This window comes from Symphalangus syndactylus, chromosome 14 (genome assembly GCF_028878055.3).
Source record: "Symphalangus syndactylus isolate Jambi chromosome 14, NHGRI_mSymSyn1-v2.1_pri, whole genome shotgun sequence".
NCBI classification, from domain to species: domain Eukaryota; kingdom Metazoa; phylum Chordata; class Mammalia; order Primates; family Hylobatidae; genus Symphalangus; species Symphalangus syndactylus.
The window spans coordinates 66,186,968-66,212,315 of record NC_072436.2 but is presented as its reverse complement, the minus strand read 5'-3'; the positions used below and the strand labels follow the sequence as shown (position 1 = coordinate 66,212,315).

General features: G+C 48.6%; 1 protein-coding gene across 3 annotated transcripts in view; it reads right to left on the bottom strand.

Moving 5' to 3' along the window:
- Nucleotides 1-12,412: 12,412 nt before the first annotated feature.
- GID4 (GID complex subunit 4 homolog) overlaps nt 12,413-25,348 on the bottom strand; it is a 29,400-nt gene continuing 16,464 nt past the window's right edge. The window contains exons 4-7 of one of the 3 annotated variants that reach the window (XR_008650751.2): nt 21,798-21,899; nt 18,810-18,940; nt 15,956-16,053; nt 12,413-15,627 (exon numbers count right to left, since the gene is read on the bottom strand). Coding sequence is in view for 2 of the 3 variants with exons in the window: in XM_055241620.1 (XP_055097595.1) it covers nt 23,751-24,068 (318 nt within the window). In the remaining variant the exon portion in view is untranslated. Of the gene's footprint in view, nt 15,628-15,955; nt 16,054-18,809; nt 18,941-21,797; nt 21,900-23,300; nt 24,069-25,348 lie in introns of those variants that run through there. The other 2 variants (XM_055241619.2, XM_055241620.1) reach the window with 2 other exon arrangements.

Sequence of the window (25,348 nt, the reverse complement as noted above, 5' to 3'; positions counted from 1 at the left end):
ACAGGGGCCCTCTCCACGTGCATTGGAGGGATGATTGGCCTCAGGTGGCAGCAGGGAATGGCTCTGTGGTACACCCAGGGTGACCAGGCCCCAGAGTTCCTAGTTTTTTTTTTTTTTTTTTTTTTTTTTGAGGCAGAATCTTGGTCTGTCCCCCAGGCTGGAGTGCAGTGATCTCAGCTCACTGCAAGCTCTGCCTCCTGGGTTCACACCATTCTCCTGCCTCAGCCTCCCGAGTAGCTGGGACTACAGGCGCCCGCCACCACGCCTGGCTAATTTTTTGTATTTTTATTAGAGACGGAGTTTCACTGTGTTAGCCAGGATGGTCTCGATCTCCTGACATCATGATCCGCCCACCTCGGCCTCCCAAAGTGTTGGGATTACAGGCATGAGCCACCGCGCCCTGCCAGGAGTTCCTAGTCTTGGGAAACGGCAAATATTCTTGGCCTCCAAGAGTGGTAGAAGTTGCCATTTAGATGGGAAAGGAAAGGGGTCTGGGCAAGGGGCCCTTGTGTGGTAACCGGAGAGACTAAAGACGAGAAGGATCTCTCCAGAGCTTCAGCACCTACAGCCCGAGACACTGACACGAGGCCCTTTTGTGACCAGGTGAAGGGAGAGTCCCAATAAGAAACACTCAGGTGTCATTTTCTGCAACCTTGGCATGATGCAGGCTGTTCATCTGATTTGAGATAAGGAAAATAAAGTTAATGGAGTAAGACTCCTCCCCACTAAAGAGATGAGCAGCATGGGGTCCAGGAACATGCATGGTGGACCCTAATGCAGAGTGGATGGTGCAGGCAGAAACATCAGGAAAAATATTCTGGGGAAGATGGTTCCCTCAGAGAGTAAGGCAGGCCAAGGTCAAAAAGTGGGAATGAGCAGGGCTGGGGGGATTTCCCATGGGCTCTGCCTGGGGGCTCTGCAGGTCTGGCAGCATCTCCAGCAAGCCAGATGGCTGCTGGACAGGTCACAGAGGACTGGTCACACCTGAGGTTCTCCTGAGGGGTCTGGATTTGATCTTGTGGGCAATAGGAACACTTTTAAGGTAAAGAGAGGTCTGACTAAATTTGAATGTGAAAGCTTCTCCCTTCCCAACTATTTTTATTTATTATTTTGTTGTTGTTGTTGAGACAGGGTCTCACTCTGTCACCTAGGCTGGAGTGCAGTGGTGTGATCTCAGCTCACTGCAATCTCCACCTCCTGGGCTCAAGAGGTCCTCCCACCTCAGCCTCCCTGGTAGCTGTGACTACAGGCATGCACCACCATGCCTGGCTAATTTTTATATTTTTTGTGAGAGATGGGGTTTTGCCATGTTGCCCAGGCTGGTCTCCAACTTCTGGGCTCAAGTGATCCTCCCACTTTGGCCTCTCAAAGTGCTGGTATTATAGATGTGAGCCACCAAGTCCAGCCCCAACTTTCTAGAATTCTGATTCCATCCATCCTTTGAGCCCACCAAGATCTCCAATCCATTGGTGCTACCACCTTTATCCCCTTGAAGTCCTTTCTTCCTCTGTATCCAGCTTGAATTCCATGGTCTTCACTTACTTCACTCCCTTGCACACACAACAACTCCCTGACTCTTCGCTCACCTGTACTTGCAAAACCACAGGCCTCTTCCTACTCTGCACCTGCACCTGGGCTGGGAACATCCCCATGCTTGCTTGGGGCATGCTTGACTTCCGCATCCATCCACTGTCCCTCTCCTGGACAACCATCTCGCACCTTCTTTCTCCTCAAAGGCCTAATACCTCTCCCCCTATCCTCATCCTCAGGAGGGTTGTCTACCTTTCTCTCAAGCTCACTACGAACCATTGAAGAAATGAGACAAGAACTTCCACAAACTTCCAACTTGGCAGAATTGGCATGGCTGCTTGTTCCCAGAAACAAACTTTCAGTGCTTCTACCTGAGCCACCCCTGTCCTACAGCTTGAACTTTGCATTCTGCTGTGTCATTTTCAACAGCATACAAATATGCTGTCACATCTCCCTTGGGAAAAGTAAGCAAAACTCCTTCTCTTGCTGGTCTGAATTTTCTAGTTTTGTACAATGCATCCCTACTGTTTCTGAATTAATGGATGGTTTTTAAAAATATTTCCAATTCAACTTTTTTTAGCATAATTTACTTGCAATAAAACACACCATTCTCCAGGGCATAATTCAATGAGTTCTGCCAAATGCATAGGGCCATGCAGCCTCCACCACATTTGACACACAGAGCATCTCTATCACTCCAGAAACCACCACCCCCTCACTCAGTCCTCACCCCAACTCAGCCCCAGGCTGCCAGCCATCTGCTTTCTATCACTACCAGTTAGACTCATCTTTTCTACAACTTCTTCTGAACGGAATCATGCAGCATGTCGTCTTCTGTGTCTAGATTCCTCTGCTCAGCATAATGTTTCCAGATTCATCCGTGTTATATCGCTATAGTACATTTCTTTTTGTAAGAAATGCTGAGAGGTGTTTCATTATATAGCTGTACTATAATTTATAATAAATGGTTACCTAGAAATTCATTAAAATTTGGCATCGATTCCTTGGATATGACACCAAAAGCACAGGCAACAAAATGAAAAAAAAAAATAGATAAATGGGATTATATCAAAAAGAAAAACTTTTGCCAGGCGCGGTGGCTCACACCTGTAATCCCAACACTTTGGGAGGCTGAGGCAGGCAGATCAAGAGATCGAGACCGTCCTGGCTAACACAGTGAAACCCCGTCTCTACTAAAAATACAAAAAAAAAAAAAAATTAGCCAGGAGTGGTAGCGGGCGCCTGTAGTCCCAGCTACTGGGAGGCTGAAGCAGGAGAATGGTGTGAACCCAGGAGGCAGAGCTTGTAGTGAGCCGAGATAGCACCACTGCACTCCAGCCTGGGCGACAGACCGAGACTCCGTCTCAAAAAAAAAAAAAAAAAAAAAAAAAAAACTTTTGTGCATCATTAAGACACTATCAAGAGAGTGAAGAGGCCAGGCATGGTGGCTCGTGCCTGTAATCCCAGCACTTTGGGAGGCTGAGGTGGGCGAATTGCAAGATCAGGAGTTAGAGACCAGCCTGGCCAACATGGTGAAACCCCATCTCTACTGAAAATACAAAAAATTAGCTGGGCATAGTGGCAGGCATCTGTAATCCCAGCTACTCGGGAGGGTGAGGCAAGAGAATCACTTGAACTCGAGAGGCAGAAGTTGCAGTGAGCCAAGATCGTGCCACTGCACTCCAGCCTGGGCGACAGAGTGAGACTCCGTCTCAAAAAAAAAAAAAAAAAAAAAAAGAGAGAGTGAAGAGACCCCACAGAATAATAGGAGAAAATATTTGCAAAGCATGTATCTGATAAGGAATTAGTATCTAGAAAATATAGAGAACACCTACAATACAGCAACAATGAAACAATTTACTTGATTTAAAAATGAGCAGGGGTCTGGGTGCAGTGGCTCACACCTGTTATCCCATCACTTTGGGAGGCTGAGGCGGGCAGATCACTTGAGGTCAGGAGTTGAATACCAGCCTGGCCAACATGGTGAAACCCCATCTCTACTAAAAATACAAAAATTAGCTTGGTGTTGTGGTGGGCACCTGTAATCCCAGCTACTTGGGAGGCTGAGGCAGGAGAATCGCTTGAACCCAGGAGGTGGAGGTTGCAGTGAGCTAAGCTCACACCACTGTACTCCAGCCTGGGTGACAGAGGAAGACTCTGTCTCAAAAAAAAAAAAAAAAAAAAAAAGCAGAGATCCTGGGCAACGTAGTGAGACCCTGTCTCTACAAAAAAAAAAAAAAAAAAAAAAGACAAAGGACTTGAATAGACATTTCTCCAAAGAAGATATACAAATGTTGAATAAACACTTGAGATGATTTCTCAGCATCACTAATCATTAGGTAAATGCAAATCAACATAGTGAGAGCCCGTCTCTACAAATATTTTGAAAAAAAATTAGCTGGGTGTGGTGGTGTGCATCTGTAGTCACAGCTACTTGGGAGGCTGAGGCAGGAGAATTGCTTGAGCCCAGGAGGTCAAGGCTGCAGTAAGTTGTGATTATGGAGTGCAGAAATGCCACTGCATGGCTGGGCGCAGTGGCCCATGCCTGTAATCCTAGCACTTTGGGAGGCCGAGGTGGGATCACCTGTGGTCAGGAGTTCAAGACCAACCTGGCCAACATGGTGAAACCCCATCTCTACTAAAAATACAAAAATTAGCCCGGCATGGTGGCAGGTGCCTCTAATCCCAGCTACTCAGAAGGCTGAGGCAGGAGAATCGCTTGAACCTGGGAGGCGGAGGTTGCAGTGAGCCAAGATCGTGCCATTGCACTCCAGCCTGGGCAACCAGAGGAAAACTCTGTCTCAAAAAAAAAAAAGAAAAGAAAAGAAAAAAGAAAAGCCACTGCACTCCAGTCTAGGTGACAGAATGAGACCCTGTCTCAGAACAACAAAAATCACAGTGACATATCACTTCACACCCATTAGGATGGCCATTATAAACATTTTAAGGCCGGGCACGGTGGCTCATGCCTGTAATCCCAGCACTTTGGGAGGCCGAGGCGGGGGGATCACGAGGTCAAGAGATTGAGACCATCCTGACCAACATGGTGAAACTGCATCTCTACTAAAAATTCAAAAATTAGCTGGGCGTGGTGGCATGCACCTGTAGTCCCAGCTACTTGGGAGGCTGAGGCAGGAGAATCGCTTGAACCCAGGAGGTGGAGGTTGCAGTGAGCCGAGATCATGCCACTGCACTCCAGCCTGGGCAACAGAGTGAGACTCTGTCTCAAGAAAAAAAAAATTTAAAAAGGAAAATAGGTGTTGGAGAGGATGTGGAGAAAATGGAATCCTTGTGTACTGCTGGAGAGAGTGTAAAATGGTGCAGCCACTATGAGAAACAGTTTGGTGTTCCTCAAGAAGTTAAGCATAGAATTATATGATCTAGCAATTCTACTCCTCAGTTACAAACTCAAAATACTTGAAAGCAGGTACTCAAACAGATACTTGTATACCAGTGTTCACAACAGCACAACGCATAATAGTCAAAAGGTAGAAACAGCCCAAATGTTCATCAACAGATGAATGGATAAAATGTGTTATATACATACAATGGAGTATCAGCCATAGCACAGGAGGAAATTCTGACACATTCTACAAGTGAAAAAAACCAGTCACACAAAGATAAATACTGTTATGATTTCATTTCTATGTGGTATCTAGACAAATTCATGGGGACAGAAAATAGAATGGTGGTTATCAGGACTAGGGGGAGGAATGGGGATTTAGATAGTGTTTACGGAGTCCAGAATTTCTTTAGGATGATGGAAAACTTCTGGAAACAGTGGTGATAGGAACACAATGTGAATGTACTTAATACCACTGAACTGTACACTTACGAGTGGTTAAAGTGGTAAATTTTATGTAATATACATTTTACTACAATAAACAAAGCCTCATTACATATAATTTGCAGAAAACCCCTCCCCCTGCAGAAATAACCAAACCAAAAACACATTTCTAGCCCACTTCCCCTGATAGCTACTTCCTATTTATTTTCTTTCCTTATGCAGCACAACTCTGCAAGCTACTCACATCAAGCTAAAATAAGCGAGAGAGAGACTGACACTCCAAAACAAAGAGTTTATTTGAGAATAGCAAGGGGTTGCAATCTGGGGTATATGGTTGGGGAAAGGGGAATGAATCTTTTAGAGGTAAAAAGGAGAAGTCCATGTAAGCTGTTTTAAGACAGAGAACATTGTTCACAGGGGCTTCTGACAGGCTCCAGTTCCCAGCTCCCTTGCAATGTGGTGACTGTGTGAATGGCCAGAAACCACACTTAGTCCACCAACACCACAAGCCTGAAAGCCTTTCTCTCATTTCAGGGCGGGAGGCTCACTTAGTTATGCTCAAAGCTTCCTGTGCATTGGAGTCACCCGGGGAGCTTTAAAAACATCGACAGGTTGTGAGGACTGGTCTGGGTGCTGCCTGACATTAAATCAGCTCCCATGTGCTTCCCAAGTGCAGCCAGGTTTCAGAAGCACTGCTCCAGGTCAAGCCAGTGAGAAGGCATGGAGACGGAGGGGCTGTGGAGCGATTATGGAGAGAAACCATGACTAAAGCATTGAAAAATGAAGCGAGCTGAAAAATCAGAAGGAAAAAAATGGCAAAAATAAACTTGAATCCAGCATATGTTTCTCTATAGATGAAAAGCCTTACGGTTTCCCTGCTATGTACAAATAGGGAGTTTCAATCTTTCGATGTTTTGGAAGAAAAATCTGGAGGAAAAAGCTGTTCAACTGCAATCCAACTTTGAGGCTTTTTTTTTTTTTTTTTTTTTTTTTTGAGACGGAGTCTCGCTCTGTTGCCCAGGCTGGAGTGCAGTGGCGCAATCTCGGCTCACTGCAAGCTCCGCCTCCCGGGTTCACGCCATTCTCCTGCCTCAGCCTCTCCGAGTAGCTGGGACTACAGGCACCCGCCACCATGCCCGGCTAATTTTTTTGTATTTCTAGTAGAGACGGGGTTTCACCGTGGTCTCCATCTCCTGACCTCGTGATCCGCCCGCCTCGGCCTCCCAAAGTGCTGGGATTACAAGCGTGAGCCACTGCGCCTGGCCTGTTTTTTTTTTTTTTATTAAATATATCAAAGCCTACTGACTATTTCATTACTGAGCAATTTTAATGCTTTCCTTCCCAGGTGCAGTTCAGATGAGTGGAGACAGCATTTTTTTTTTTCTTTTTTTTTTGAGATGGAGTCTTTGCACTATTGCCCAGGCTGGAGTGCAGTGGTGCGATCTTGGCTCACTGCAAGTTCCGCCTTCCGGGTTCACGCCATTCTCCTGCCTCAGTCTCCTGAGTAGCTGGGACTACAGGTGCCCGCCACCATGCCCAGGTGATTTTTTGTATTTTTAGTAGAGACGGGGTTTCACTGTGTTAGCCAGGATGGTCTCGATCTCCTGACTTTGTGATCCGCCTGCCTTGGCCTCCCAAAGTGCTGGAATTACAGGTGTGAGCCACCTCGCCCGGCCGACAGCATTCTTATAGTTTTCCTTTTATCCTGTTTTGCAATTGGGTTCACACTTAAAATCTACACAATTTCTACTATTTCTACAGTTCCTATAGATGGCCTAAAAACAAAGCTAACTAAAGGTTATAAATTGGGGAGCTAAGAATCGAGATATGAAAGAGAGTTGCTATAGCTGTTGTAGACATGTTTTATTCCTGCATCACCCTCAATACCTACAATGGTGCATTTGCATGCGGCAAGGCTCAGTAGATACTTTTTATTTATATATATTTTTTTGAGATGGAATCTCATTCTGCCACCCAGGCTGGAGTGCAGTGGCGCGACCTTGGCTCACTGCAACCTCTGCGTCCCCGGTTCAAGCGATTCTCCTGCCGCAGCTTCCTGGTAGCTGGGATTACAGGCACCCGCCACCATGCCCGGCTAATTTTTATATTTTTAGTAGAAATGGGGTTTCACCATGTTGGCTAGGCTGGTCTTGAACTCCTGACCTCAAGAGATCTTCCCGCCTCAGCCTCCCAAAATGCTGGGATTACTGGCGTGAGCCACCGCACCCTGGCCCAGTAGATACTTTTTATATTATTAAGCAAGAATAACACTTTACATGTTATTCAATTTACAATTATTCTTATTCAATTTACAATGTGCTTTCAGGAGCATCTTCTAGAATCCTCAACAATTCTTTTTTTTTTTTTTTTTTTTTTTTTTTTTTTTTTTTGGTTTTTTTTTTTTTATTAATTTTTTTTGCATACAAAAACAAACATTTTCTAAAAATACATACAAACAAAAAGATGCGTATCAAACATATTAGGAAGGTTGCACATGGGAAGTCGGGGAATAGAAATGGGGGTGGGAGTTAAAATAAATGAGAGAGGGACTTTATATGGATCAGTGATAATAACTCAATCCTCTATTTGACAAAGAAGAGGGAGAAGGAAGAGGAAGAAAAAGAAAGTGGGATAAAGGATCAGAAAGGGAGGAAAATAGAAAAAATTAGAGTATGACTCCAGGGTAGACCTGTTTTGTTGTCATTGAGTTGGTTGGTTGGTTTGTCTGTTGTATTCTTCATGTTTCGCCAAGTTGGCCAGACTGGTCTCGAACTCCTAGCCCGAAGTGATCAACCCGCCTCGCCCCCCAGAGTGCCGGGACCACAGGCGTGAGCCACCACGTCCAGCCCCCACATTGCTTCTGGCCTCCGTGGTAGACCTCCCAGACGGAGCGGCCAGGCAGAGGAGCTCCTCACTTCTACCCAGACACGGGGCGGCCGGGCAGAGGGGCTCCTCACTTCCCAGACGGGGCGGCCAGGCAGAGACGCTCCTCACTTCTTCCCAGACGATAGGTGGCCGGGCAGAGGCGCTCCCCACTTCCCAGACAATGGGTGGCCGGGCAGAGGCGCTCCTCACTTCCCAGACGATGGGCGGCCGGGCAGAGGCGCTCCTCACCTCCCAGATGATGGGTGGCCGGGCAGAGGCACTCCTCACTTCCCAGATGGGGCAGCCTGGCAGAGGTGCTCCTCACTTTCCAGACGACGGGTGGCCGGGCAGAGGCGCTCCTCACCTCCCAGACGGGGCGGCCGGGCAGAGGCGCTCCTCACTTCTTCCCGGACGGGGCGGCTGGGCAGAGGCGCTCCTCACTTCTTCCCGGATGGGGCGGCCGGGCAGAGGCGCTCCTCACTTCTTCCCGGACGGGGCGCCCGGGCAGAGGCGCTCCTCACTTCCCAGACGGGGCGGCCGGGCAGAGGCGCTCCTCACTTCTTCCCGGACGGGGCGGCCGGGCAGAGGCGCTCCTCACTTCTTCCTGGACGGGGCGGCCGGGCAGAGGCGCTCCTCACTTCCACCCGGACGGGGCGGCCGGGCAGAGGCGCTCCTCACCTCCCAGACGATGGGAGGCCGGGCAGAGGCGCTCCTCACTTCCCAGACGATGGGTGGCCGGGCAGAGGCGCTCCTCACTTCCCAGACGATGGGTGGCCGGGCAGAGGCGCTCCTCACTTCCCAGACGGGGCGGCCGGGCAGAGGCGCTCCTCACTTCCCAGATAGGGTGGCCGGGCAGAGGCGCTCCTCACTTCCCAGACGATGGGTGGCCGGGCAGAGGCGCTCCTCACTTCCCAGACGATGGGTGGCCGGGCAGAGGCGCTCCTCACTTCCCAGACGATGGGTGGCCGGGCAGAGGCGCTCCTCACTTCCCAGACGGGGCGGCCGGGCAGAGGCGCTCCTCACTTCCCAGACGGGGCGGCCGGGCAGAGGCGCTCCTCACTTCCCAGACGGGGCGGCCGGGCAGAGGCGCTCCTCACTTCCCAGACGGTGGGTGGCCGGGCAGAGGCGCTCCTCACTTCCCAGACGGTGGGTGGCCGGGCAGAGGCGCTCCTCACTTCCCAGACGGTGGGTGGCCGGGAGAGGCACTCCTCACTTCCCAGACGGTGGGTGGCCGGGCAGAGGCGCTCCTCACTTCCCAGACGGGGCGGCCGGGCAGAGGCGCTCCTCACTTCCCAGACGGTGGGTGGCCGGGCAGAGGCGCTCCTCACTTCCCAGACGGGGCGGCCGGGCAGAGGCGCTCCTCACTTCCCAGACGGTGGGTGGCCGGGCAGAGGCGCTCCTCACTTCCCAGACGGGGCGGCCGGGCAGAGGCGCTCCTCACTTCCCAGACGGTGGGTGGCCGGCAGAGGCTCTTCTCACTTCCCAGACGATGTGTGGCTGGGCAGAGGCGCTCCTCACTTCTTCCCGGAAGGGGCGGCCGGGCAGAGGCACTCCTCACTTCTTCCCGGATGGGGCGCCCGGGCAGAGGCGCTCCTCATTTCTTCCCGGACGGGGCGGCCGGGCAGAGGCGCTCCTCACTTCTTCCCGGACGGGGCGCCCGGGCAGAGGCGCTCCTCACTTCTTCCCGGATGGGGCGGCCGGGCAGAGGCGCTCCTCACTTCCCAGACGGGGCGGCCGGGCAGAGGCGCTCCTCACTTCCCAGATGGGGCGGCCGGGCAGAGGCGCTCCTCACTTCCCAGACGGTGGGTGGCCGGGCAGAGGCGCTCCTCACTTCCCAGACGATGGGTGGCCGGGCAGAGGCGCTCCTCACTTCTTCCCGGATGGGGCGGCCGGGGAGAGGCGCTCCTCACTTCTTCCCGGACGGGGCGGCCGGGGAGAGGCGCTCCTCATTTCTTCCCGGACGGGGCGGCCGGGCAGAGGCGCTCCTCACTTCTTCCCGGACGGGGCGGCCGGGCAGAGGCGCTCCTCACTTCCTCCCGGACGGGGCGGCCGGGCAGAGGCGCTCCTCACCTCCCAGACGATGGGAGGCCGGGCAGAGGCGCTCCTCACTTCCCAGACGATGGGTGGCCGGGCAGAGGCGCTCCTCACTTCCCAGACGGGGCAGCCGGGCAGAGGCGCTCCTCACTTCCCAGACAGGGTGGCCGGGCAGAGGCGCTCCTCACTTCCCAGACGATGGGTGGCCGGGCAGAGGCGCTCCTCACCTCCCAGACGATGGGTGGCCGGGCAGAGGCGCTCCTCACTTCCCAGACGTTGGGTGGCCGGGCAGAGGCGCTCCTCACTTCCCAGACGGTGGGTGGCCGGGCAGAGGCGCTCCTCACTTCCCAGACGGGGCGGCCGGGCAGAGGCGCTCCTCACTTCCCAGACGGTGGGTGGCCGGGCAGAGGCGCTCCTCACTTCCCAGACGGGGCGGCCGGGCAGAGGTGCTCCTCACCTCCCAGACGGGGCGGCCGGGCAGAGGCGCTCCCCACCTTCCAGATGGGGCGGCGGCCGGGCAGGGGCTGCAATCCCAGCACCCTGGCAGGCCAAGGCAGGCGGCCGGGGGGTAGAGGCTGCCGCGAGGCCAGACCACGCCACCGCACTCCAGCCCGGGCAACACCGAGCACTGGGTGAGCGAGACTCCGCCTGTAGTCCCAGTACCTCGGGAGGCTGAGGCGGGCAGAGCACTCAGCGTCAGGAGCTGGCGAGCAGCGTGGCCAAGATGGCGAACGCGTGACTGCATCCAAAGGAGAAAAGGCAGGCAGCGGTGGCGCGCGCCGGCACTCCCAGGTAGTCCGCGGCGCTGGCAGCAGCAAGCCGAGTAGACTGCAGCCTGGGCCAGAGAGGGAGAGAAAGAAAGAAAGAAAGAAAGAAAGAAAGAAAGAAAGAAAGAGAGAGAGAGAGGGAGGGAGGGAGGGAGGGAGGGAGGGAGGGAGGAAGGAAGGAAGGAAGGAAGGAAGGGATCCTCAACAATTCTTTAGTCCTGACAGAGGCTTTCCACTTTCTGGGTGAGGGAAGTTGGGCTCAGGGAGGTTAGCTGATGTACCTTGAGGGCAGATTAGGACCTAAGGTTGATAGGTGGAACCCAGGCCTCCCATGACTTTTCTATTCAACAAAACAGTCAATAAATGGTGTCTTGGCTGGGTGTGGTGGCTCGTACCTGTAATCCTAGCACTTTGGGAAGCTGACGTGGGTGGATAGCTTGAGCCCAGGAGGTCAAGACCAGCCTGGGCAACATAGGGAGACCCCATCTTTACAGAAATAAAAAAAATTAGCTGGGCGTGGTCACGTGCCTGTGGTGCCAGCTACTTGGGAGGCTGATGCAAGAGGATCGCCTGAGCCTGGGAGGCTGCAGTGAGCTGTCATAGCACCACTGCACTCCAGCCTGGTGATAGAGACCTTGCCTCAAAAGATAAAAATAAATGGTGTCTTAAATCCTGAGTCCAGCACTGTGAACAGTCTATTCCTTTATTGACACCACATCTCATGGGAGAAAAAAGCTTATTATTGCTTAGACAATATGAGATCAGAAAATACACACAACAGGGGAGCTTTGCCCTGCCACTGATGTAAATTCCCTTAGCATTTCAACTTGCTTAAAATTTAGACCTCAATACTTTATATGTTTCCTCAAAATCTCAATGATGTTTCCAGCCATGTTCCTTCAAGCCTCCTAGGGAGGTGGGACCTGAAACGTAACAGAATGGTTTGTCAGAATAAACTGTAATGGCTGATTTAGGGATCCTGCTATTTGGGGACCCAAGTGCCCGTGCTTTGAGACTTAGGCATCTTCTCTGAGGACCATAGTCACAGTGTCGAGAGCAGCCCAACCGCATTGCCTGTCCCCATACCAGACCACAAAGCAGGCTTTGGACAGATACCTCTGCCTGCATATTTTCTCTGTGTTAAATAGAAATATAAACCCTTCACATATGGAAAAAAAAAATGCTTCCACATTTCTGAAGAAATACAGAAATTAACAAAATGGAGCTCGAATAGAAGTGCTGAGCAGCTGAAAACATTCAGAATGAAAAAGGAGCAACCAGACCACTGCAACAGTTGCCCAGGGAGGGGCCCTCGGCCTGCCCCAGCACACAGAGGTCTCCGGCTGGCCCTGGAGAGCTCCACAGCCACAGGCCCAGAGAGGACTGGTTTCCTCTAATGGAGCTGCTTTGGTTTACAAATAGGACAAACTCACTGCTTAAATACCTTTATTATTTTTTAAAAATTATTTGGACATTGATAGCTCTGCAAAATACTTCTCCCATCCCAAACCCTCAAACTCCTTCCACATGTCCTCCATAAAGAAACCAAATATTTATACTTTGTGCCCATTCAAGTCTAATTTTTAAAAACATTTAAGATTCAAAATCAAATATTATTTTTCTTTCCCACAACTTGTTAGTAATTTTAAACCACAATACAACAGTTAATGGCATTTCTTTTTAAAAATTAGCTTATCAGACTATTTTATGAGAAAAAAATCAATTCAAGGCCTTAGTGAGAATATTATATTCTCTGTTTCTGAAAGCAAAAGACATTGAAAAACCCCTTTGCTCCTCTGGAGTTTGTGATTTCAACATAACCAACATAACCAGTACACAGATTGACTTCCTACTTAACAGTAGGTATTGTTACTTTGGGACCGCAGCTGAAACGCTATCTAAACTTGAAAAGGGTGGGTGGATGGAAGTCCAGCACAGAAGAGGGTAGAGGCTGGGGACAGCAGAATGGAAGCTTTCTGAGCAGTGGAGTAAGAACAGCCAAACCCCTAGGATCCCACCTCATGGCAGGCTTGTTTGGGGTGGAAGACAGTAGAATATCTGCAAACTGCACTAATTTCTTAAGGATGGATACAAGTGTCAACCAAAAATATTGCACATAGTTTCAGAGGCATGTAAACCACTGAGAAGGTTCAGGAAAGCATAACTATGGATGAAGATGATTCCCCAAAGTTCCTTCAGGAACAGAGAGAAAGAAGTTGATGTTGGTAATTCAGGAGTTACTAAGAGGAGGTGGAAAAATCCTTAATCCCTTCCCTATCCTCAGTGGGCAGACTTTTAAGCGAACAAATCTTCTCATAGATGTGTCTGAAGGATCTAGTAAAGGTATCACCTCTTCATTTTTCCCAGTACAATGGGCACTTCATTACCTGGGTAAAAACAGAAGGAAGGAAGAAATCCTGCAATGAGACTTGGCTTGTTTGTCTAGAACACAGCAGTGTTTGCAAATGGCCCTTCCTGCCCACTCAAACCACTACTCGGAGCCACAGCATGAGCCCTGGACGAGCTCAGGGATGACCTCCGGACTCAGTGCTCCAAGGGGAGGCCTATATCCCTCATAGGCCTGGAAAAATGCAGAAGGTATGGGCTCGCATGCCGTTATGGGGAGAGCTGAAGAGAGTGGAATGGCACGTACGGCAGGAAGGACAGCACAGCCCCACGGCCTCCTTCACTTGTCCATCAGCTCAACCAAGGCCATTAGCTCAACAAAACCACAGTGAGCATCTCCTCACATGAGAGCAGCTGGGCTTGACCACAGCCAGCCCTTCTGATGCCTTGTTGAATTTCAGGATTGAGGAGACTGTTCTGACTCATCTCTGGGAATGAACTGTTTTTCCCGTTAAGCCATCGGGCCAACTTTTTAGGGTTCCAAAGCCCTGACCTTCCTGAATGGGTGGGTTGCCCCTCTGTACAGTCCTGGGATAACAGATTTTAGATATCACAAGTGCCACTGGCTACTTTCCCAAATACCTCTCCCTTAAGGCCTCCCCTAACATTCAATCTCAGTAACATACAGTACATATGTCAATAAAATTAAAGTCACTTCTTAAGAACAGAAAAGGTTTCCCATTGCTCGTCTCGTCTTACTGAAGGGCTTCACGTTCTCTTATGCTGCCCGCCCGTGGATATGCAGCCTCCAGGTTGCTTTGCTCCTGGGGGTTATGATGCAATCTTGTTTTTAAAGCTTTTCCTCTTGTATTCGGAGTAAGTCTTGTAAATCACCAGAAAAATGTCAATTCCCCAAAGCCCTACCCATGTTTGTGGGCTACAACTGATGCCAACCTATTAAGCTTTTTAAACATTTGAAAAAACAAAACACCATACACACACACACACACACACACACACACACACTTTGGCACGTGAGCCTCGAGTTATTTGAGCATGTTCATGTTTCCCACCCCTTCCCCTGTCCCAACATTTCAGAGTCACTGTTTTCAGAGAACGACGACCCCTTCTGCCTCATGGAAGGCTGCCGCCAAGCACTGCTGTTTTGAGTAGCAAAAGGAGGCGGCACAAATGCTAAACTGGCCCCAAAAACAGTTCTTGTGTTGAGCACTATAATTTAGGCAATGCTGCAAAACTTTTGTACCAGGATGACTAGTTTCAAAACTGCTGGTTGATTAAATATACATATACATATAGATATCGATATAAAAATTACTAAGTCAACATTTGCTGTTTTCAATGTGAAAACGATAAAATGTAATTCTGAATAATTGTGCATTTGCCATAGGGTCCTCGTTAAAGGGACCATAAAAATAATTTTGTAATAAAAAAACTCTTATTTTTAAGTTTAGTATTGCCCTCAAGTTCAAAAGTTTGGAGCAAATGTACTGAGTAAGCAGGACTGGAATCTGTTCCTGCCAGGGATCTGGAAGCCTTAAATTTAGTGATCCCTGATGGCAGGCCCAGGGAACCTGACAGCCACTCACTAGCTTTGCACTGTTAACAGTATAGGGTTCAGCAGCGCACGCTGACCCGTGACACAATCGGCACTGAAGACTGAGGCAGCCCAGCAGGGACCGGGGCCTCCGCCTCTTGTGTCGCTGGTGGCCGATGCTGCGGCAGCTGGCCAACTCCCTGCACAGAGCTCTGGGGGGCACAGAGGTGCTGGGGCTCTGCCTTCTCTTGAGCTACCAGACAAAGCAACTGGCGGGGGGTGGGGGTCTAGGGCCTGGGGACCACTGAGCACCAAGGCTGAGGGTGATCCGGGAGCAGACCTTCTACTCGGCTGGAGGTGGGACGGAGGAAGGAATGGGCATTTCAGTGATGTAGAAGTTAGCTGTGCAGGAAGGAAAAGTGCGTTTAAGGTAGCTTAAAAACAGGTGAAGACCAAACTGCCACTGAGGGGAGGAAGAACGAAGACCGCTCCCTCCACCTGCCCCACGGGCCAGCCATGCTCCTTGGATTCTGTGGGTTAACATTCATGCTTTGTGATGCGAGTCTGCTCGTGAAGAAACAGGAACATACTTCTCCTGGTTCTGGCAGGTACACAATTTTCTCGGCAAAGTTCTTTTTTGCCAAGTTCAGTTTTATTTGGTTGCTGTTCTGAACCGTTGTCACCGGAATTCATAGATGGGTGCACTGTGTTCAGGAACATGGGTTAGATTGAGGGACTGATACCTGCAAGGGGGAGGAGACAGAAATGGGAGGTAGTCATCTAATGCACCCTGAGCAAAGGACGTTAGTAACGCCTCAAAAACCAGAGCACCCGACAAGTCACATACTTGGACTGAAATGCACATTCATTTTCTATTTCTCAAGTTGAACCTAGTTTGATTTCATTCATTCTTTCTTTTTTTTGGTTAATCCCCCTGAACCATTCACAAGATGAATGTTTTTTTTTTCATTCTGCTCTAATCATGAAGTTAACTATGGTATGTTTTATAAAAAGGAGACTTCCATAAGCTCTGGGAGAAGATGTAGACCCACGCCCAAGCCCTAACCTCACCTGCTGCTCTGCCCTCTCCTGCTGTAGCATGTAATGCCAGGCTGTCATATCCTAAGAACTTTATGGCTAGCATAGGCATAAACTGATTCTCATGGTATCTAAAGAAAGCGTAGAAAAATTAATTTCACTACTGCCTTAAACTGTATTTTACCTTTCATTTAAATTTTCTCACTTTCCTAGGTACAGTATTAAGCTTGGAAAACATTAGTGATATCTGAGGTGTTTGCCTCCCCTGTTGGCAGGTGCTCCAGGGAGTCATGCAGAGGGAGGAGAAATAGAGGCAGACAATCTGCACGCTGGGATGACAACCTCGGGCACATTTAGAGTCAATGTCTAACATGTTGGCTCTCCCCTACTTGTTTCACATAGGAGTGTGGAAGAACGTAGGAAAAAGCGGCTTATTTCTTACCAAAAACAAATTATCAGGAAAGAAATATGCATTAGGCAAAAAAAATGCGAATTAGAACTACAATGAAATACTGCTTCACATCCATTAGGGTAGCTATAATTATAGAGACATGATAACAAGTGCCAGGGAGGATGTGGAGAAACTGGAACCCTCATACACGCTGGGAGGAATGCAAAATGGTGCAGCTGCTGTGGGAAACAGTTTGGCAGTTCCTCATAAAGTTAAATATAGCAACACTGTATGACCTAGCAATTTCACTCCTAGGTATATGTCCAAGGAATTGAAAGCAGGAACTCAGATATACCCATGTTCACAGCAGCATTATTCACAAGAGCTAAACAATGGAAGCAATCTAAGTGTCCACTAAATAATGAATGGATAAATAAAATGTTGTATATACCGGCCAGGCACGGTGGCTCACACCTGTAATCCCAGCACTTTGGGAGGCCGAGGCGGGCGGATCACCTGAGGTCAGGAGTTCGAGACAGGCCTGGCCAACATGGTGAAACCCCGTCTCTACTAAAAATACAAAACTTAGCCAGACGTGGTGGCAGGTGCCTGTAATCCTAGCTACTCGGGAGGCTGAGGCAGGAGAATTGCTTGAACCCGGGTGGCAGAGGTTGCAGTGAGCCGAGATCATGCCACTGAACTCCAGCCTGGGGGACAAGAGTAAGACTTTGTCTCAAAAAAAAAGTTGTATATACCTATAATGGAAAATTAATTGGCAATAAAAAAGTTCTGATACATGGTACAACACGGATGAACCTTCAAAGCATTATGCTAAGTGAAAAAAGCCAGAAGCAAGGGCCATATTTCGTAGGATTCCATTTATATAAAATACCCAGAATAGGCAAATCTATACATATGTAAGAGAAAGACTAGTGGTTGCCCAGGGCTCAGAGGGGATAAGGAGTCTGGGATAATGGCTAAGAGTATGGGGTTTCCTCTTATGGTGATGAAAATGTTCTAAAATTGATAGTTAGACAACTCTATTAATATACGAAAGATCACTGACTTGTACACTTTTTTTTTGAGATGCAGTCTCACTCTGTCGCCCAGGCTGGAGTGCAGTGGTGCAATCTTGGCCCACTGCAACCTCTGCCTCTGAGGTTCAAGCAATTCTCCTGCCTCAGCCTCCTGAGTAGCTGGGACCACAGGTGCGCACCACCACGCCTGGCTAATTTTTGTATTTTTAGTAGAGACACGGTTTCACCATATTGGCCAGGCTGGTGTCGAACTCCTGACCTCGTGATCTGCCCACCTCGGCCTCCCAAAGTGCTGGGATTACAGGCGTGAGCTACCGTGCCCGGACCAAAGCTGTTATTTATTTATTTATTTATTTTTGAGATGGTGTCTTGCTCTGTCACCCAGGCTGGAGTGCAATGGCCTGATCTCGGCTCACTGCAAGCTCCACCTCCTAGGTTCACGCCATTCTCCTGCCTCAGACTCCCAAGTAGCTGGGACTACAGGTGCCTGTCACCACGCCTGGCTAATTTTTTGTTTTTTAGTAGAGACAGGGTTTCACCGTGTTAGCCAGGATGGTCTCGATCTCCTGACCTCGTGATCCACCTGCCTCGGCCTCCCAAAGTGCTGGGATTACAGGCGTGAGCCACTGCGCCCGGCCAGCTGTTATTTTTAAAAAGGATTATAAAAAGCTTTACAAACTTGCATGAAAACCATTACTGAAAGCCTAAAAATCATGGCTACAGGGCTGGCATTTACTTGCAGATATAATTTCGTTACCACTGAACAAGGAATCTAGGGTAGGATCACTTCACATATAACAGAGTGTGAAATACTGGAAAGGAAAGAAAGAATTTTTGCCTTCAGAGAGGAAATCAGGCATTTTATCATCTGGTTTGCCCTCCGGGGACAGCAAGGTGCTTAAAAAGCAGCAAGGAGGCAGGAGAATCCCTCAAAAGGTGGCAAAAGTTAGCATTTAGGCAGAGTTCAGTCCTTTACTGTTGGTGACACACTGGGCAGGACTGTCCACTCACAGGCCCCCAGGTCACAAGCCTTAAATCAAGTGCATGTCGGACCAACTCTAAGGAATGCAGCCACAAAATTTAAAAAGCTGCTGACAGCAAAATTCACATTGTCCACTGGATCAATTCACATTTTAGTTACTAATTCAATTAGCAAGGATTAAATAAAAACCAGCAAGATTGAGATAAACATTGCCAAAAATACAGTATTGCTTAAAAGTGCTTAGAAATGAGTTCTTTCACCCATACTTCATTTTCATCTCATTTACTCTGCTCTGTGCATAGGGATAAGGCCTTATTATGAGCAACTGAGATCACTGAAATAAGCTCTCAGCATCCAAATAAAGCACAGAATCTATACAGAGACAGGCTAAGATGTTGCTTTTGGGTTTGATGAGCCAAGGGAGAGCCAGCTGGGCAGCAAGCCCTCCCCGTGGCCTCTGTCCTCAGGGGTCCTCACCATTCTGAACTCCTATGGTAGTAGTAGCCCTCTATGGAGGCTGCTGACTTCTGAAAGCAGATGTAGTAGAACCCGGCAAAAGAAGCACCACTGATGTCTTTGATCGTGTGATCTGGGACCAGAAACTGTTCCTGCACACAGATGAAGAGGGTCAGTAACAGACAGCATTCTCTGACCACCCACGGGGTCTCCCTGTTAAGCATCAGGGGGTTCTAAGGACCACTCGAGAAAAATGTACGTTCTTATAGTCTAACCTAGACTTGCTGGGTGATGGCAGGCCCGTGGGGTCTCAGCCTGACTTCTGAAAAGCGTCCATGTGCTCCTGGAGTATTCTATATACTAAAGTGACAAACTGTGTCTTGAGCTCACTAGGATCAGCAATTCAGAGAAGGACCATGGTCGGAACATCTAATACATAAATCAATACCTACTCACCTGCCTGTCTGCCTGCCTTTCTATCTTTCAGAGACCACAGACAATCAACCTGGGAAGAGCTAAGTTTCTGCTCCAGTTCTCAGAACTGTCACCAGATGCTTGACAACATCTAGAACAGTGAGTCGCTTCTGTAGGTCTGTGGACCATTCTGAGTGCAGAGCAGTTGCCAGTAGCCCCTGTGACACCCCCTCCAAGAGCCTGACGCCTTGAAAAAGCAGTCAGAACGGTACTGTTCTTTACCAGGGACCTTAGGAGAGAGGCAAGCTTGCCACCTCTGCTGGAGCTGAAAGCTGGAAACCCAGGTCCTGGCACCTACTTTCCCAGAGAGATGAGGTCAGAAGCTCCAGGGCCTCAGGTGGTCTACTAAAGGACCACAGATGAGCCACCCTGAGACATTCTTTGGAGGCAAAACAAGTCCATTGCTTTTTAAACAAATTTAAGACACTCTCCCATTCCTTATTCAACTTCTAAAATTGTGGCTTTTAAAATTAATTTTAAAATTCAGGTCGGGTGTGGTGGCTTAAGCCTGTAATCCCAACACTTTGGGAGGCTGAGGTGGGTGGATCACTTGAGGTCAGGAGTTCAAGACCAGCCTGGCCAATATGGCGAAAACCCGTCTCTACTAAAAATACAAAAAATGAGCAGGGCATGGTGGCAGGCACCTGTAATCCCAGCTACTTGGGAGGCTGAAGCAGGAGAATTGCTTGAACACGGGAGGGGGAGGTTGCAGTGAACCGAGATTGCACCATTGCACTCCAGCCTGGGCAACAGAGTGAGACTGTCTCAAAAAACAAACAAACAAACAAAAAAAAACAAAAATTAGCCAGGCGTGGTGGTGTGCACTTGTAGTCCCAGCTACTCGGGAGGCGGAGGCAGGAGAATTGCTTGAACCTGGGAGATGGAGGTTGCAGTGAGCCAAGACTGTGCCACTGCACTCCAGCCTGGGCAAGAGAGATTCCGTCTCAAAACAAACAAAATAAAAGTCAAACAATAAACTTCCTTTAACAGGTTGTTTAGGTGACATGTTTCCCACTAGATGGCAAGCTCATGGGCATACTGCTCCCTGTTTACTCTCTGCATCTGGCAACCTACTGGAAGAGTGGTGATCCCCACTTCTTCTTTTTTTTTTTTTTTTTTTGGTGAGACAGAGTCTTGCTTTGTCACCCAGGCTGGAGTGCAGTAGCGCAATCTTGGCTCACTGCAACCTCTACCTCCTGGGTTCAAGTGATTCTCCTGCCTCAGCCTCCCAAGTAGCTGGGATTACAGGCGTGCATCACTACACCTGGCTAATTTTTGTATTTTTAGTAGAGATGGGGTCTCACCATATTGGCCAGGCTGGTCTCGAACTCCTGACCTCGTGATCTGGCTGCCTTGGCCTCCCAAAGTGCTGGGATTACAGGTGTGAGCCACCATGCCCATTTCTTTTTTTTTTTTTTTTGAGATGGAGTCTTGCTCTGTCGCCAGGCTGGAGTGCAGTGGCGTGATCTTGACTCACTGCAACTTCCGTCTTCCAGGTTCAAGTGATTCCCCTGCCTCAGCCTCCCGAGTAGCTGGGACTACAGGGGCACGCCAACATGCCCGGCTAATTTTTTGTATTTTTTAATAGAGATGGGGTTTCACCATGTTGGCCAGGATGGTCTCGATCTCTTGACCTCATGATCTGCCTGCCTCAGCCTCCCAAAGAGCTGGGATTACAGGTGTGATCCACTGCGCCCAGCCGATACCCACTTCTTAAAGTGGTTAGCAATGCAAAGTAAAGACCGGGAAAGTCAACTCAAAATGATTCATCTTTATGAAAGCTGGCAAGATTTCAAGATAAAACAACTTTTTCCCTACAGACTGGGGACTAGGGGTTGATATGTTCTCAAAGTTATTTAACAAACTGCCTTCCTGATTTTGCTATTCTAGAGCCGTAAATATCACGTTATCAAAGCAGGGAGCACAAATGACCTCGCAGCTAAAAGCCAATCCATCAAGTCAGTCAGGTGGGGCTCTCTGAGGTCTGCTGAGTCAAAAACCCGTGTCCCATTCCTGGTCCCTCATTTCCTGAGCTGGAGGGAATTAGAGGAGGTGAGACTTTCCTGAGCTCTGGGAAAAGGATGTGGTGGAGGGGACCTGGCCCACAGACGGTGTTTAAGCCCGTAGAGGGACCTGGGTACAACTGATGACTAAGTTCAAAGGAAGTTTGGCTCTGCCTTGAATCCACAGAACACTTGGAGTGATTCAACTTGGGGGTTCAACAAGATTCTTGGGTAGGAGAAAGGAAAGGGAGAAGACAACGTTAGAGGCGGCCACCTAGGCCCGAATCCACTTGCTACCCACCAAAAGCACAGCGAGGAGGAGCTGTCTGGGACATCAGCAGTTAACCAGTGCGTGCCCTGGATCTGTGCCTACTTTTTATAGGTGTGCAAAGACCCTGCCATGAAGACTTTGCCATGACAACCAGCTGTGACGAGCACTGGACATGGGGAGCCCTTGGTTAGAGTGGATATGTAGGTGCAGTACAGGGCCTGGCTTTCTGGGAGTCTGGAGGGCCACCTGGTGGGACCTTACCTTCCACCTCATGAAGACATAGTCTCCATTCTTCAGCTCTTCATAATCAAAGTCATCTGAATTAAATGATTTTGCATACTGATAAAAAGCCAGAAACTTGCCCTGAAAGCAGAAAAGAGAGTGTGCCGATTGACTGAGAGAAGGAGAGGCTGCTCTCAGAACTATGCTTATGTGCCCAGGTAAACTCACCTTCCCAAGGCATGACAGCTGGGGACGCAGCTCCCAAAAGGGCAGCTAAGGCCAAGTAACAGATGGGGCCCTATGGTCACCCCAGTGAATGCAGACTCAACCCTGGGGCAGATACCTGGACTCCAGCTGAGGCCCCACTGCCCTACACCTGCCTTGTTAACATGGCTGAGGAAAAGGCCAAAGGATGGGAATGGTGAACAGACAGACAAAATAAACAGACGAAAGCTAAGAACAATTAATGAGAAGACCTCTGCAAGTAAATCCTAAGTGGCAAAAAGAGCCATGCAGAACAGCTTAGAAACAGCCTGCCCAGCCTCAGAGAAGAGGGCTTTGTGAAGCTTGTGTCTCTGTATGATTTAGGGGCTTGGGCCAGCTCGCTAAGTAGACACTAGAAACACGTGATAGCCTTGTCCTTTGATATCTGTGAGGGATTGGTTCCAGGACCCCCATGAATACCAAAATCTGCAGATGCTTAAGTCCCAGATATAAAACAGTGCACTATTTGCAGATAACCTACACACATCCTCCCCTATACTTCACAGCATCTCTAGATTACTTATAATACCTAATTCAGTGTAAATACTAAGTGAATAGTGGTTATACTGTATTGTTCAGGGAAAAATATCAAGAACAAAAAATCTATACATCCGCTGGGTGTGGTGGCTCACGCCTGTAATCCCAGCACTTTGGGAGGCCAAGGCGGGCAGATCACAAGGTCAGGAGATCAAGACCATCCTGGCTAACATGATGAAACCCCGTCTCTACTAAAAACACGAAAAAATTAGCTGGGTGTGGTGGTGGGCGCCTGTAGTCCCAGCTACTTGGGAGGCTGAGGAGGAGAATGGTGTGAACCCGGGAGGCGGAGCTTGCAGTGAGCCGAGATTGTGCCACTGCACTCCAGCCTGGGCAACAGAGTGAGACTCTGTCTCAAAAAAAAAAAAAAAAAAAATCTATACATCATCAGTACAGATGCAATTTTTTTTTTCAAATATTTTCAAACTGTGGCTGGTTGAATCCACAGATACAGAACCCACATATATGGAGGGCCGACCCTACATTTACAACAGGAGATTAGGAATAGGTTACAAAACTGTATCTTATGATCCCATTTTTTAAAAAAAGACAAAAAACAAGTATACACTGTATACCCAAAAGAGATTCAGGAAGAGGTTAACAGCTATTTTAGTTTTAGGTGTTGCCACAGATGACTCCTTTTCCTCCAGCTTTTCTATTTTTTCAAATATTTTTAAATAAGCATGTATTAATTTGATAAGAAAACATCTTAAAAAATCAAGATACAGAGATATTAAGTCATAGATTTTGTCACATAGATTTATTTTATTATTATTTTTTGAGACAAAGTCTTGCTCTTGTTGCTCAGGCTGGAGTACAATGGCATGATCTCAGCTCACTGCGACCTCCGCCTCCCAGGTTCAAGTGACTCTCCTGCCCCAGCCTCCCTAATAGCTGGGATTACAGGCGTGTGCCACCATGCCTGGCTAATTTTTATATTTTTGGTAGAGATGGGGTTTCACCATGTTGGCCAGGCTGTTCTCAAACTCCTGACCTCAGGTGATCCATCTGCCTTGGCCTCCCAAAGTGCTGGCATTACAGGCGTGAGCCACCACTCCTGGTGTCACATAGACATTTTTATCCTATGTAGACTGAATATATGGAATCTTGACTTTATAGTACCACTATGATAGCAACTTAAATACCACTCAGGAAAATCTGAGGATGCAATACAATATCTCTGATTCTAGTTTATATGAAAAAATGACAGCCTAGGTGAAGTGTATTAGAAATTGTAAATCTCAGACAAACCCAGGTGCAGTACAGAGCTCCAGGAGTCCCATGTGGGAACCTGGGAGTCCTCCATGAGTGGTGAAAGTTAGGGGAAATGCTGAGTACTACAAAAGCAGCCACAAACTGCTGGAGGAGGAGGCACTCCATAGGTTCAGCTCCCTGGCTCAACCACACCTCACATGCCAGTACCAAGGGTGGCCTTCTTAGTTCCTCTCTCACCCAAAATGTTTCAATGCAGTCTAGCAGAGTCTGCAGACCCAGATATCTTCCAATGTTCTAATGGAAGTCAATGGGAAAATTCAGAGTTGCCTTCCAAGTATTTAATTTGTAGTCAACCTAGCCTAAAACTGAGTGTCACTGGGCCTCAAAGACTTTGCTTTTTGCAGGACCAATATGAAATGGAAAATAGGGTTGAATGGGAGAGAGGCTGTGGTTTACTACAAGGAAGAACCTTCTACTCTGGGGCTGTACAGGAGAGGAAGAAGCCATCTCGTGAGGCAGCAAGCCATGCAGGAAGAGCCTAGCCCTGGGCAAGGGTGGGCGCAGATGGTACCAGGGAGCCCTTCCAACTCCACCTGCTGGTGCCCAGCACCTGCATACACCACTTGGGCTCCCCCAACCTTCTGGATACTCAGGTCTTGTGCATTCTCTTGTATCACAGAGAGACACAGATGACTGTCTAGTTTTTAGTGTCCATTTGCTACAACAATCAAAATGTATAGAATTCAAAAAACGCTTTAAAAAGCTCAAGTTTAAATTTAAATTTAACTGAACCTCAGTATTTCATAGATCTCCTTTTTTTACTCAAGTAAAAAACAGCTTGGGGCTGGGCATGGTGGCTCACGCCTGTAATCCCAGCACTTTGGGAGGCCAAGGCAGGTGATTACTTGAGGCCTGGAGTTCAAGACCAGCCTGGCCAACATGGTGAAACCTTGTCTCTACTAAAAATACAAAAATTAGCCAGGCGCGGTGGCGCACGTCCGTAATCCCAGCTACTTGAGAGGCTGAGAGATGAGAATCACTTGAATCTGGGAGGCGGAGGTTGCAGTGAGCCGAGATTACGCCACTGCACTCCAGCCTGGGTGACAGAGTGAGACTCTGTCTCAAAACAAAACCAAACAAAACAGAACAAAACAAAACAAAAACCCCATAAAAGAAAAACCAAAAAAAACAGGTTGGGTGCAGTGGCTCACACCTATAATCCCAGCACTTTGGGAGGCCAAGGCAGGAGGATCACTTAAGACCAGGAGTTCAAGACCAGCCTGGGTAACACAGTGAGACTCTGTCTCTGCAAAAATAAAAGAAAATGAGCTGGGTGTGGTGGCATGTGCCTGTAGTTCTAGCTACTCAGGGTGCGGAGGTGGGAGGATTACTTGAGCCCAGGAGGCTGAGGCTACAGTTAGCTATAATCATGCCATTGCACTCCAGCATGGACGACAGAGCAAGATCCCAACTCTAAAAAATTTATTTTAAATAAAATAAAAAAATAAAAAACATTAGTAAGCAAAGCAACTGATCTCTAGTGAGGTGAACTCAAGACAAGGGTCTGCGGGAGT